Here is a 14,566-nt window from a genome sequence, read left to right on the forward strand (position 1 = left end):
AATGATTAAGATACAATAGTTTGAACAAGCAACTTCACTAATGATTAATGAAATATTTTATTGCTGCTCAACGTGAGAATGTTTAAAATCCGTAGATATATCTACATATTGATACTTAATTGCTTATAGATAAATTATTGTTTAAAGATGTACACTAAGTAAAACAACGAGTGACCCGAAACCCACCCGAAAGTAGAAGGGATAAGTTTTATCTTGTGTGGTTTGTTAGGCGAGGAAAGGGGAGGGAAACATACTTATGATTTGTGTCTGACACAGGATAATTGTTGATGTGTTTTATAGTAGTACCTGAATTATTCTTTTAAAAAGTAGACGAAGAAAACCCACGAGTGACCTAAAACCCGTCCAAAAGTATATGGGATATGGAGTAGTAGATGAATTATTGTTTAAAAGTGTATACTATCGAAAACTCACCTCGGAAGCAGAAGGGATAAAGAGGCGAGGAGTGAGGAAGGGGAACATACTTATGCTTAGTGCATGACATATAACAACCTTTAGAGCTGATTTGGTGACCTGGGATCCTGAGAGGATCAGACGGAATTAAGGGGGAAATTAATTCATCCCCACTCAATCTACTCCAATCCTCCCGTGACTCCCTTTGTCACCAAATCAGTCCTTAAAGTGTTTTATATTGGTAAACAGAGAAGAGAGGAGATACTGGGACCTGTCTTTAGGGCGTGTTTGGCATGATTCTGCTCCATCTCAGAGCAATTATATTCTAAAACTCTAGGTGGATCGACTCTACTCAAAAGTTTAGATTGTTTTATCATAATCAGTGGTAGTGGTATATAAATAACTCCAAACTATATGTCTATGTAGATTGTTTTTTTAAGTTTTTGAGGAGCAAAAGAGGTACTGCGCCTCCGAAAACTTGACCACGAGATGGAACCCGCCGCGGCCGCCGGAGAGTCCGATTCTTCGCCGCCCCCGCCCCCGGAGGACCTTTCTACTGTAGAGCCTTCACCCTCCTCCTCGTCCTCCGCCACGGCCGTCGTTGCTCCCGAAACGCCTCCCCCTCCCGGGGCGCAGGCGGTCGCGGCGGCGATGGAGGCGGTGGAGCGGGACGCGGCTGCCATCGCCGAGAGCTACGCCTCCCTCTTCGCTTCACTCCGCGTCGCTCTATCAAACGTACGTACTCCCTCTTTACGTTCCAGATCAGGGCGAACCTTTCGAGCTATGCACCGATAGAATACAATGAATCTTACTGTTTCGACGTACGGAAACGAAGGTCACCTCGACGTCGGCGGAGAACATGGAGTGCTTGGGGGACGTCGTCGGCCGCTTGCAGGAATCCGGTGAGGCCGCAAGACTGTTGACGTGCACTAGCGTTCTCTCGATTGTTCGGATTTTTATGTTTGGGCGTGGGGTGGGAGTGGGAGGGGGCACTTAAATCTCTGATGTTGTGAAGTGTGAGCATTCAAAGGTTCATATATTTTAGTTAGCAGCATTGATTGCATGGTTTCCATAGGTTGATATGCGGATTTCTGTAAGCTGTAGCTTGAAGTTGTATCACATATGATTTCGTTGCACTGAAATGTCTAAACATCAATTGCTTTGTTGGTGCTCCAGTTATGATCACTACCTCTACTATATTATGTTTTGCAGCACTTGAAGCATCTTCGAAAGGAAATAAGTACATCAATTCGTGCTTGAGGTGATCAGCTTGACCACAATGTTCTTCATCTCTCATCTTGGCATGCTTTAGTGTGCTAGTACAGTATGTAGACAGCTTATATTCTAACACTGAATTGTAATAATTCTGGAATTAACAGCAAACTGCAGATTTCAATATTGGTTAAAAATCTTGCTGATTACATGATTATTGTGATTCTTAAAGTAAAAGAAGATGTTGGATGAAAAATGTGTATGTCTTTGTCAGAATAATGTTCTTTTTATATATTTGCAATGGTTAGCCCATTTTATGTCTTGACTCTTGCTAGCATTCTCTGATAATATGGGGGCAATTTTTTTCCGTTGCAAAATTGTGCAATCGCTTATTGTCCATCACGGGTACATGGAGCCTACCTATCACTGATTATGACAAATAAGGGACTGAGAAAATTCAATGATAGGGAAGAAATTTATATAATGTATTTTTACAGGTTGAATGAGGAAATGAGAGGCTTGGAAAGCTTAGCTATGCAACTGTATCCTTTTGTTCGCTGCTGACAAAATTAGTTCTATTATATTCTGTGGAATTGGTGAGTGGCCATCTTAATATGATTCTCCCAATTTGTGTACTTTCCATATCTAGCTGAACACTGTTCATTTCGGAGCTACTTGTTGAATCTTAATATTTTGAAAGGAAGATTCTACGGAAGAATGTTGATTCACTAGATTTGGCTGTCAGTCAATTGCTTCGCCTTCCCTAGTCAATGGATACTATCAATGAAGGTAACTACAACTGGAAATGTGTGTCGTGCTTTTGTGTATGTACCATCACCAGCCAATTTGTAGTGTAGGAAAGTACTTAATACCTCATGTCTTATCATCCACCTTCTTTGCTGAATGCTCGTCGAATGTTTACTTTTGACATAGTCATGTGTTTACTTTTGACATGAATACAGAACTATAGACTACTGGTTATTTTCCCGCTGTGCAGTGGGCGCTGTGGTACTGATTCTTGCCACTATAGTGCTTCAGGTTCTAAGGAAATTGATACACCAAATATATGTCATGTCTCATGTTTTTTAGTTACAAGGCAACTGACTGCTGGAAATATGAAGTGGCTTATAGCAACAGAGGACTGGACACTGGAGGACTTCCCCTTTTTATGGCATGATAAAACACTACTAGTTCTTGATTTGATTTACGTTTCCATCTTATCTGTATTTGTAAACAACACATTTATTGAAAACATCTCTATCTTCTTGTGATGCGTGCATGAAGTTTGTATGTAAAATGGGTCATTGAGCCCATGGACTATCTCTGTAAATTGGAGGGAAATGGCAACAGAAGTTTTTCTGTATCTTTGCTCTACCATTCCTTATCTTTGTTTTCTCCCTTGAAATTGTGACACTGAACCCACTTGTGTAAATTTCGTACAGTATTTATACTCATACTTGTTTTATATTTTGCCAACAATTTTGATTACTTCCATATTTTAAGTGAAACTTAGTAGCTTAAACTAGAGACAGATACTGTGTGAGCTTAGCATGAAAATGGTAACTTTGTAACTGTTTTAGGCACCTCGAATATTGTGATCCCAAATGTTCCAAATACCTTTGCTACTTTGGTCCTACATTAGGACACTGCACACAACTTTTTATCCTTGATGGTGTCAGGGTTAGAAAATCTGAATTCAAAAAGGTCGTTGGACCCTGGGTGGTATCTGTTTAGCGTTATTACCAGTCATCTCTTATTTTTTATGTATTTTCTGGAACTTGTAGCATCACAAAACATATAAGAATGTGTACCCATTAAAATCAATAAGAATAGATCAAAAAAACATTTCGCTAGTAGCTGCAGCACACAGCACTACATGTAGTCTAGTACCCACAGGTTTCACTGGAACAAATGCACTTCCTAGTGTGGGAGCAGACTTAGTTCCTATCTGGCCTCTTTCCTACTAAACAAACTGAATATTTGTTTTTGGTGAATGTTTTTTTTTGACTGGGGTTTTTGGTGAATGTTGAGAACCAGTGTTAGTTTGTTTTCAGGTAAGCTTTTGAGCCTTTTGATTATACAGCAAAAGTGATAAGTTGAAAAATACCAGATAGTGCTTCTAACAGAAAAGCAATCAGATGACTATATTGATAATAAGGTAATTGTTTCCTTCATCACTCTTTGGAGGGCTGCATGTGCTTCAAAGTATCTCCTGAGATGATACTTGATAAATAACTAGGAGACCTAATGTTTCGTTATTCAAATCTTCAGTTAAATATTGTTGCTTTATGTTTGCCTACTTGCGTTTTTATGTTCTTCAGGCCCCAGAATGGTAAGGTGGCTTCTTCAAAGGAAGCAAATAATGATTTTCCAGTCCTACTGGTGCTGTTACCTGTTCTCAGATACAGTAAAGTTCTGGTTCTCATCTTTATAATACAGCAATGCTTTGATGCTCATACATGGAAAATATACTCTAGACTGGGTGTTTATTTCATTTAATTTACACCGTTGTGGACATAACTGTATCTTTAGTATGTTGGCAGCCGGCAAGCTTGCACAGGTGAGTAGCTGCTCACTCACACACACTCAACTCATTTTGGGGCTGGAGGTAGAAGAGAAGGGTGAGAACAGAGCAGATTAGCAGAACACAAGTGAACAAATCTTGATTAGTCGTCCTCTTGACATAGCGCAGCAGGTGCTTCACTGCAGCCCAAATATCCTTTCGAGGATCATCCTTGAACCTGCTCAGTGCTCACATACCTGACAATGAATGAGATGTTCGGCCATGTGTGAGTCAAGTAGAGCAGCCCACAGACGATGCTTCGGTGGCACGTCTTGTCCACCTCTGCAGTTCTGGTCTTTATCAGCTTGAGCCTCTCCATCGATGTCGTGCACAACTTGCAATCCGCCATGCCACTTCGCTCCAAAACCTCCCTGTGTTCCTATGTTGGAGTCCCTCCCTTGCTTCACCTCGATGCCGAGGTAGTAGGAGAGGAACCCGAGATTGTTCATATGGAAACAAGCCACCATCTCAAGCTTGAAGCCGTTGATGTCCTCTTCCCGCACCTCGGTGATGATCAAGTCATCCACGTACACACCGACGATGAGATGCTCCTTCGCCGTCGTCACGTGTAGAGCGTGTGCTCGGTGTTGCGAGCTCGCCGAGCGTGTCGTCAAGCTTCGTGTTCCAAGCCCGTGGAGCCTACTGTAGCCCGTAGAACACCTTGGACGACAAACTCCCTGTGCTCCTACCCTTGGACGACAAACTTTGGAGCTTGCTTGACGAAGAACACCTCCAAGAGCTCACCATTGAGGAAGGCGGACTTCACGTCCATGTGCTGGGCTGGGCACGCCAGTCCTTCGTTGCTCCAGCGCCATCAGGAGGTGGACAACTTCCATCTGCACCATCGGCACGAAGACTTCCTTGCCGTCGATCTCCCCCTGCTGGACGAAGTGTCTGGTGACAAGCCTTGCCTTGTGCTTCACAATGGTGCTACACTCATCCCACTTCACTATGGGCATTGCAGGCCCATAAGAGGCCAACATTGCTTCTGATCTTGCCACGCCCACTATCGGATCCTCTAGACCCGCATCATTAGCGACATGGATGACAAGATGCTCGACAATGAAGATGACGTGCACTTCGTCGACTTCCTTTGTTCCCCATTCCCAAGCTACCTTTTTGTGAAACATGACTTCGCGTGTGATCACCTTGCCTCCATGCAGGTCGAACAACCAATACGTCTTGTTGTCGGCCGCTTACTCCAGGAGCACCACCAGTGTGCTCCTATTCTCCAACTTGAACAGGCGCGACTTCGTCACCTTGACATGGCCGACGCACTAGAAAATCCTCAAATGAGATGTCGGGCTTCCTCCCATGCCATGCCACGGAGGGCGTCATGCCTTTCAGGCTCTTCATCGACATGCGACTGTGAATGAACATCGTCGTGGACACTGCATCACCCTAGAACTGCATCGACATCCACTTCGACTTCATCATGCTCGGTGCCATGCTAACAGTGGTCTGATTCCGCCGTTGCACGACCCCGTCCTGTTGCAGTGAGTAGGGCGCAGTGAGGTGGCACACCACACCGCGATCGGCGTTGCACTATGTGAATTCCATAGAAGTGAACTCGCTTCCACGGTCCTTCCTCAACACCCGTAGCGTCTTCTCTGACTTTGCTTTTTGCCAGAGGTTGGAATCCTTTGATTGCCGCCACCGCCTCATCCTTGCTCGTCATGAGCTGTAGCCACATGAAGCAACTGTAGTTGTCGACTAGCAACAAGTAGTACATCCGCCCTCCGTGTGTTGCTAGAGTCATTGGCTCGCAGAGGTCGCTGTGGACGAGCTTCAACATGTCGCTGGAGCAATACTTGGTCGCCTTGGGTAAGGGTAGCCTCCCTTGTTCCCCATTAGGCACCTGTCACACAGTTCGCAGCCTTGGGTAAGGGTAGCCTCCCTTGTTCCCCATCAGGCACCTGTCACACAATTTGCAGATATGCTTGATGTGCCGGAGCCCATGCGCCATTTGTTCCATTGCGATCCTTCCAATCGCATCGAAGCACATATGCCCAAAACTGGCATGTCACAGGCTCATAGCCACGACTCCTCGCACTGTCGCGCCGCCAAGCACACCAATTGCACAATCTTCAGTTGACCATGTACAATCGATTCTTGGAGTGCTTTACCTTGATGAGGAGACAACACTCATGGATGTGCAGGGTCGTCGTTGACTGAATTGACACATGCACTCGTCAATCTGGTCGATGCTTGAGTAGAGCCTTAGGATGTAGTACACATCCGTCAATGCTGATGCTTGTCATTTTGGCACTTGAAGATGATGGTGCCTCAATCACATATTTCCATCATTGAGCCATCGTCAAACTTCATAGAGCCGACCGCTCCATCATCTAATTTCGTGAACGTGTCCTTGTCATTGGTCATGTGGTTACTAGCCCCAAGTACCACCTCCGCTCTATGTCGTTGCCCTTACTCCCAAGGTGAACCTGGACATGTGACTCATCGAGGGAGATGCTCTATTTCACCGTCCTCTGTTTTGCAATGCTTTGCTCTTCCCTCGACTTTGGCTCTTTAATCACATCATTCAGTGCACACACCTGCGCCATTAGGAGCGTCAGCTCATGGTCTTTCGCCTGCGTGCTCCTTCCTTCCTAGGATTCTTGCAATCCTAGGCCCAATGCCCAGTTTTCCCTCATCTGCGATAAGTGTTCTTATCGAAAGGAAGCGACACATTGCCACTGTCCTTCTGCGGGGCTTGCTGTGTCGCTTCCCTATGCTGCCACGACTGGACGACCCAGAGGAGCCTTCCTCGGACTGCCAAGTAGCTTGCCAAAGGCCGCCATCGTCGCAGCCTCCACGCGGTCCTTCACTGCCTTCAGGCGTCGTGTCACGACTCACATTCTCGAGGGTGAGTGTTGATATGTCGATTAGCGTCTCGATGGAGAGCATGATCTTGCACGTTCTTGGCGGGTACTACCTGCAAGTACTTGGTGACAACCTCCTCGTGGCTGATGACAATGCCAAGTGCCGCAAGCTGATTGGCCAGCGAGGCAGCGACCACAACGTAGCACAAAGACCTCCGCCGCTTCGCCATCGCGAGACGTCAGCGCCTCGACCTTCTTCGTGCGGCCCGATCCGATACACATGGCCTTGAGGGTGTCCCAAGCGAGCTTTGTGGAGTCCTTGCTCTCCAGCGACTCCACATACTCTAGTGGCACGACACACACGACTGCCTTCATGGCTGCACAATCTTCATCTTTGTCCTCACTCCTCAGTGCCGATGTTGATTGCGCGCCATAACTTCCTTGCCCACAACATCACCTTCATCACCAACACCCACTCGTCATAGTTGGTGCGGGTGAGGACTGGCCAGTTGGCGCTGCCAACTCCCCTTACAGTCCGTTGCACCACAACCGCCTGTTGTAATGGTGGCTGGGGCTGCCACGACAGAATCTTGTCCCCGTCTCAGCTCACCTGGCATTGGTGACGATGAAAGTGGCTCCGATGCCACTTGTTGGCAGCCAACAAGCCTGCACAGGTGACTAGCAGCTCAGTCACACACACACAACTCAGTTTGGGTTGGAGGTAGAAGAGAATTGTGAGAACAAAGCACAACACAAGTGAACACACACAACAAGTGCCAGGAACTGAATTGCCAAGCGCACACATGCATGCACACACACATGCACGCACACGCACACGCACACACACACACGCACACAACTCTTCTTCTCCGCCGCAGACTTTGTCCACCTCTTCTCCGTGCTCTACTGCTTTGCGCACGGCGGGTACATCCCCGTCGCCATGACATCAATGATGGTGGCCGTCACGGTGCTGTAGCACTACGTTCACGTGAAGCGCTACAGCATACATGTACGAGCTGGAGCACACGGTGTCGCACGAGAGCGTTGTGCGGGACCCGCTGTTGTTGAGACCCTAGAACAGCGACTGCTTTAACCTGATCGCTCTCACACGCTCTCAATCGCTCGCGGCTGAAGGTTGAAGATGAACAGTAGAGTTTGGGCAAAACTGTCCACAGTCAGTGATTCAACGGGCTAAACGCCGGCAGGACCAAAACAGCAAGCAACACGTTGGCGGTCCCATTTTGGCGAGAAGGTGCTTTGGAGGCCCATTCCAGCGAAGACGTTTCTTGGGAGTATCATAATTGCAAATTTCTACAGCTAATACACATGCTGCTGCTACACAGTACTTGCTGCAACTGGCCACTATTGGGCTGAGATCAGCCACTACTTAGCACTATTTCCATACTGCTGTCATGCTGTTACTGTTACAGTAGATAGAAAAGACAGCAAGGTTGACCTTTTGCCAACTTCCTGCTGTAGCAAAACAAGAGAAGAATGCAGCAGATTATCTTAACATAGTACCTACCAAAGTCAGTAGTCTTTCACCATGACAAACTTGACTAATTGGAGAAATTATTATTGAAGCAGGCATCTTACATACATTTCATGCCATACAGAAGTTTGAATGTCTTATTAACTTCTAAAAGCAGGAAATAATGTAATGAGATTAACTTATTTTGTTCGCTCACATGAAGCACAATATGATCTGACTTAAGGCTATTATACAACAATATATGGGGAACAAAAACAGGTACAATAGACATTGTTGATAGCTGGTCTTCCAAGGAGCTTTACAGCAAAGAATCTGTCTTTGCAGGTAGCCTCCTGAAGAAGTTTGCTGGTGCTGATGGCACCTTGTGGCGAAACCGAGGATGCCTCATCCCGAAGAACCCAAGGCAGAGTGCAACCACTTGGAATGGTGTCACATACAGTATAATCGCAGTAATCAGGCAAAATATCAGGAACATAGCTGTTGCCCTTGGGTCCCTCCAGCTGAGCAGTGACTGTAATCTTTCTCCCTGAGTGGCAATGTCCCCAACAACAGTCTGTATCCTCCCAGCAACGTGTCGTAACCTATCGTACCTCATCCGGATGAGATCTGGGCTCTTTGAGGTTGGGAATGTGTCAAATTCCTCATCAAGCTCATCTGGAAGTGCAACATCAGCGTAAGATATTCTTGTGTTCATGTGTGGTGGGAAGCGTGGCCGGAACCGGTAATTCCACAGCCCTATCAAGAACATGTAGAGGAAAATTGTTGGCAGGATAAGGTCTGGATAGAGCACAAGCATGATAAAGAGCACATGGACCAGCACTGTGGTGACCGGGTTTTTCCACTGACAAACATCAGCAAACCATTTCCCTGCAGCAATGAACCCTGAGAAGACTTGCATAAGGCGGAAGAAGTTAGCTTTGCTCCGTCGCATGCTCCACAGGTGAGAGCGAGCATCTGACATAAACTCAACAACTTCCCTGCGGACTGGTGGCTCCATGCGTCCCAGGCGCTGCGCAACAAGCAGCACAGCTTGGTGGCGGAGCATTTCCTGCTGAACTATTGACAGAGGCTGTGCGTAGTGCATCTTGGGCAAGAGAGGCCTAGAGTATGTGAAGAGCACATTGATAAGGGATGTGACTGTGAACCGGATGGCAAGGTGGAGCTCACCCATCTTTTTAACTCCTGATGGGCTGAGGAAGAGCAATGGATATGAGTGCGTGTACACACGCGCCGTGTCAAGTGTCGAAAGCCGAATCCTCACTTTCCCGATGGGTTTATCCATGTGGCCTGAGGAACCGTCCTTGTTATCATCTCCACTTATGTGACAGTTGTCAAATAGACCAATTGTGAGCACAGTTCCATGATCAAAGACCTCCCATGTGTACTGCTCGTTGAACCGAGGGCTCAAGCTGTCAACTATCGTGCGCGTCCGGACCCATTTGGAACCATACTTGGCAACACAGTACGCATCACACGACCCACGGCTGTTTCTGGTCTTCGTTGGATTGAGACCGTTCGCACTTAAGATGCCGACTTCAAGCATGCCGATTGGTGGCTTCCACAGCTGCTTCATCGTCGGACGGAGATCGCTGCAGTACTGTGTGGACTCATCAAGCACATGGTAACCACCTTCAAGGCAGACACGAAGGCTTACCTTCGCATAGAATTTGTCTTCCTTCAGCTGGTTCACGTCGATGATCCCTGGCCTTCTTAGATCGAACCATGCTGGGAGTACCGGTTTGTGATCAGCCCGCCTTGGAAGCCTCGCGAGCGGTATGATAGCCTCACCAATCACCTCGTCTTTGTCTTGTGCCACACGGTCTACTACTGATATGAGCAAGTCGTCCTCAAACGGCTCTGCTGCCACGAACATCAGCTCCTCGTTCCACATGAAGTTTCTGGTCGGCGAGCGAACCTGCCTTGTCCTCAGCAGTTGATGGCCCAGCCTCACTTTTACCAGCACATCAGGTATGCGGTTCTCCATTGGGTATATGTCCTGTCCCTCAATCACATTGACTCTCACATACCACATTCTTGGCGCGGGGTACACCTTCCCGCGGATGTAGCTGTGAAGATGGGAATCAACCGGTGTCGATCCTGCATGGATGGCGCTTGGGAAGCATTCATCTGCCTGAGTACCGTACCAGACTGCAAGCATCAGCTCCCCTCTGTCCCTCACGCCGTCCTTGCCCATCAGACGGTACCACTCCGGTGCCAGTGGGCTGTCCGGAGGGACCCTGAGAGGGACCTCATTCAGATCAATGCTCACTCGGCCGACATAGTCGTCCCGAAGGACATCCTTGTCCTTCACAACGACTTGAAGCATCGTCGACTGCATGACTTCCTTGGGGAACGCGAAAACCTCGTCCCACTCAGGCCTCTGGTTCTTCTCAAAGTGCTTTGTCTTCATCTTGTAGTTTCCAAGGTGCACCTCCACGTAAGGGTCAAGGCTTCCAGTGATGTCCATGTTGGGCAGGTCGCGTGCCTTGACCACGCGCACGAAGAGGTACTGCATCTTCTCGACAAGGTCGTACGCCCCAGCCTTCTGGCCAGGGTACACCCGGCCGCCAATGACACGGCCGCCGCCAAGCGTTGGGCTTGTTTCCTTGAGCTGGAAGTCTACAGGCTGCTGTGGACCTGGAGCATACATCCTTGACACCTGAACCTGAGGCTGAGGGGCTGCAGCTTTGTTCGCAACCGCAGAAAAGCTTCTCTGTTGCTGCTGCTGGTCTCCGTATGAACCTTCAGCGTAGTATGGCTGTGGCTGTGCAGGACGCTGCTGTTCTCTTGGTAAGTGCTGGAACTGCCTCACTGGGTTTGCTCTGGTCTCTTGGAAAGGATTTGAGATGGAGTTGGCTGCTGCCTGCTGCTCCTGCGCAGTGGTAGGCGTGCTTAGCATATCGAACTCCTGCTGAGCTGGAGCAGCAGACACTCGTACTGATGGATCATCTGTGAGGAAGACTCTAAGCCCAAGCTCACCGCGCGCACGTGATAAGATCGTGCGCTTCTCCAGCGGGTAGTGCAGGGGCATAGCATCAGGCTGGCTGACGAAGGATGTGCCCGATATGCGAACCTTGCCCAGGCAGGACTTGGAATTACTGGCACGGTCTGCATGGTATACGTAGGCCTCAAGGTGTAGCTCTGGGAGGCGGGATGGATCAGATATGTTGAAGTAGAACTGCTCGTTCCAGACAGGGTTGAGGTCCCTGTCTTTGACGGCTGTCCGGAACTTCTGGCCGTCGAAGTCGACCTCAACAAAAGGATTGGCCGTGTCCTGCTCTTTCGGGAGGAGATCATGAGCGCTGGTAACTTCAACACCAAGCTTAAGATTGCTCATCGTGCCGTGGCCCGCCACCGGATCTTGTAGTTACTTCAACACCTTATTGTTCTGGAATAAGAACAAGACAAGTGTTAGAAATCTTTGGTGCAGAAACTACAGCAACAACCAGCATTTTAGCTACCAGTTTGACAAATATTCAGTCAATAGGTGGTTGGTTGGAAAAAAATGCCCACAAGTTATCCTTTGGTTGAGGAATCAAAGGTGGTGAGCCATGTGGGGGTACTGAAAAGTTAGACAGGAGAGATGTTGGCAACAATATAAGGGTCCGTTTGTTTCCCTCCTAGATTATATAAGTTAGATCATGGTAGAAGTGTAATAGGGTAAAATATCACTTTGGGATCACAAATAAGCTACCAATGGGTAGCTTATTTTAGCTTATTTGTAGTCCTAAAATGATATTTTACCCTCCTACCTTTTTACCATAATCGAACTTATATAATTTAGGAGAGAAACAAACAAGCCTAAGTAAAGCAAATAAAAGGAAAAGTTGTCTTTTTATTTTTTTGCAAGTCATTGTGTACACATATAGCAGTAGTAGATAGGGAATTTGTTCCTCGATCAACTTGTGATTCAGACTAACGTTTGTACGCCTTGGAAGCCATGGGGGTTTCTGCTTGAAGCCTCCGAAAGACTTACCACAACCTGTTTTTTCGAAGGATAAGGTTGTTGCAACTCATGCGTATTGAACTAGTATCTTAAGCAGAGGATTGTTGAGCAACCATGTGGTGGTTAAGTGTGCCCTTTTCAATACAGTCCAATATATTTACCGGTGCACGCAGAGTCAGCAACCAAAACTTAGGTGTATAATAAACGCATTTAAAATGCAGTCCAGATTTAAGGCAAAGCGTCAACATCGTGTGCTGACATAGGATCTAACTATCAGCCATATTTTTTCTGGCAAGATGCTGACGCAGGGAAAGAGAGACGCCACCAGCTGTCCAGCCCTCCCCTTTTGTGATTGCGACTGCCACTATGGCCACAAGTTATTGGCGAAATATCGCTTCTTATCTTATTAATCCAATTTCATAACAAAGAGCACATGTGCTTAGTATGAACGTGACGTTTATTAATTTATTTATGATACCGCTTGTTTGTGCAGGAGAGATGCAAGGTTGGAATGGAAAAGAGATCTGGAGGCATAAATGAAGGGGCACAATCCCAACGTCCAGAAAGTGGCAGCTCAGCTCGTTGAGTTCAATCAAGAGATTAGGAGGGACCATTCTTTGGTGAAGAAAGGTAGGCAGGGGCAGGTGATGGGTGTGTGTGAGTGTGTGTGTGTCAACATTGAGGCAAGTGAGGGATGTCCGGATGTCCTCCATCCATGATGTGGTATGAGCCCATCATCCATCCATCCATGCATCGTTGGATATTCCAGAATAAGAATCAGTCCACAAATGTGATATCCGTCTTTGGAGCCCTGGCTATCTACGGAATTCCGGGTGCTTCATTAAATACATGATTAATTGCTAAACCTGAGGCGTACCGGCCAATCAGGGAGCAGATTTGGAGAGAGAAAAACTGACCTGGCTTCCGTATTTTGATTGAAGCTTTCTTTCAGTGGTGCGGTTTTTCAGAGAGCACATGCTGTGAATTTGGGAGTACAGAAGATGCCCAGTTCGCATGTACTAAGCATAAAGTGATTCCCAAATTTACTCTTTTTGTTGGCATATTCCTGGACCTGGGATCTTGTTGCATCCCTTTTGCCATCCGATCGTTTCATCACATCATTCAAAAGGAGGATATGGGGGGCGTCAAAACGGAAGCATCGGATCCGCTGATTGTATTGTATATATATATCAGCAAGCTCATCAATCAAGAAGGAGAGTTCTGAGTGAGCAAGAAACTAAAGGGTAGCGAAACGACAGCAGTTTTGACAGCACCACCCGATTTGCCAAGAAACGTAAGCAAAGACAAGAAAGCTTTCAAAATTGAGAAGTGTAAATACAGGCAAGAGGATAGGGAGCTGACCTTGAGAAACGCTGAGGGAGGAAGAAGTTGAGCTTCTGCTCTTGCTCTTGCTCTTGGTGGTTTCTCCCCGATGATGGTTTCCTCAAGGGGTGAGGAGGCCGAAGACGAAGATGAGGACTATCTATCTGGCTTTGGCTGTGGTTCTGCTGATAGGACAAGTGGCCACCTAACAGCTGATGAGAGGTCCGATCGATCCAATCCAAGGAAACTGATGCAGAGCAAAACCAGGGAGGGGGTGCTGCAAAACGCGCAATAACCTATATCGCCCCAGAAGGAAGAGGGAGGGCGAGCACATGGATATCTGGTGTGGTGGTGGTTCTTGTTGGGTGCGGTCGCTGCTCGGTGGTGCCGTGTTGGACGTTTATAATTAGCCAGAAAGAGAGGAGAATGAGCGGCAGCGCAGCGCCGCAGCCGGCTTTGAAGTGAATAATAAATAGTGTGCTCTACCGACATGAGAATTGTTACTGATGGTGAACTAATAGATTAGTGCTCGTGTTCTCTATTTCCTATTACATTTTTTCATACATAGTGTGCTCTATCTCCTATTCTATTTTTTTCCCTATCGGTCATTTCGTCAAGCACTACCGTAATCGTGTTCTTTGCCTAGTGTCAAAGCCATTTTATACTCGGCAAAACTTTTGTCGAGTGCTACATTCGGCAAATTAATAATAATAAATAAAAAAAATCAAAAAACAGCAAAATATTTTTTAAAATTATAGAAACAACTCTGTCTAACCACATTTTAAAACAAATTTACA

General features: G+C 46.9%; 2 protein-coding genes across 11 annotated transcripts; one reads left to right on the plus strand and one right to left on the minus strand.

Annotated features, from left to right (window-relative positions):
• Positions 1-770: 770 nt before the first annotated feature.
• LOC100277226 (uncharacterized) lies at positions 771-2,997 on the plus strand. Of its 8 annotated transcripts, none has more exons than XR_004855905.1 (6): positions 771-1,146; positions 1,247-1,313; positions 1,624-1,672; positions 2,121-2,219; positions 2,328-2,412; positions 2,713-2,997. XR_004855905.1 is itself a non-coding variant. In XM_020547606.2 (6 exons), exons 1-5 carry the CDS (start codon positions 901-903, stop codon positions 2,388-2,390), a joined length of 474 nt encoding a protein of 157 aa, XP_020403195.1. In that variant the 5' UTR covers positions 771-900; the 3' UTR covers positions 2,391-2,412; positions 2,654-2,997. The 8 variants fall into 8 exon arrangements, 5 of the variants coding, with proteins under 5 accessions (XP_020403195.1, XP_020403194.1, XP_008667687.1 ...); XM_020547606.2 differs by having other exon boundaries at positions 2,121-2,165; positions 2,324-2,412; positions 2,654-2,997; XR_004855904.1 differs by having other exon boundaries at positions 839-1,146; positions 1,588-1,672.
• Positions 2,998-8,563: 5,566 nt separating this feature from the next.
• Positions 8,564-14,336, minus strand: LOC103647671 (C2 calcium/lipid-binding plant phosphoribosyltransferase family protein). 3 transcript variants are annotated; one of them, XM_035965456.1, is made up of 3 exons: positions 13,809-14,336; positions 13,364-13,537; positions 8,564-11,888 (listed from the first exon to the last, which is right to left on the minus strand). In XM_035965456.1, exon 3 carries the CDS (start codon positions 11,835-11,837, stop codon positions 8,799-8,801), a length of 3,039 nt encoding a protein of 1,012 aa, XP_035821349.1. In that variant the 5' UTR covers positions 11,838-11,888; positions 13,364-13,537; positions 13,809-14,336; the 3' UTR covers positions 8,564-8,798. The 3 variants fall into 3 exon arrangements, with proteins under 3 accessions (XP_035821349.1, XP_008670403.1, XP_008670402.1); XM_008672181.4 differs by having other exon boundaries at positions 13,364-13,614; XM_008672180.3 differs by lacking the exon at positions 13,364-13,537.
• Positions 14,337-14,566: the final 230 nt, after the last annotated feature.

This window comes from Zea mays, chromosome 2 (assembly GCF_902167145.1).
Source record: "Zea mays cultivar B73 chromosome 2, Zm-B73-REFERENCE-NAM-5.0, whole genome shotgun sequence".
NCBI classification, from domain to species: Eukaryota; Viridiplantae; Streptophyta; class Magnoliopsida; order Poales; family Poaceae; genus Zea; species Zea mays.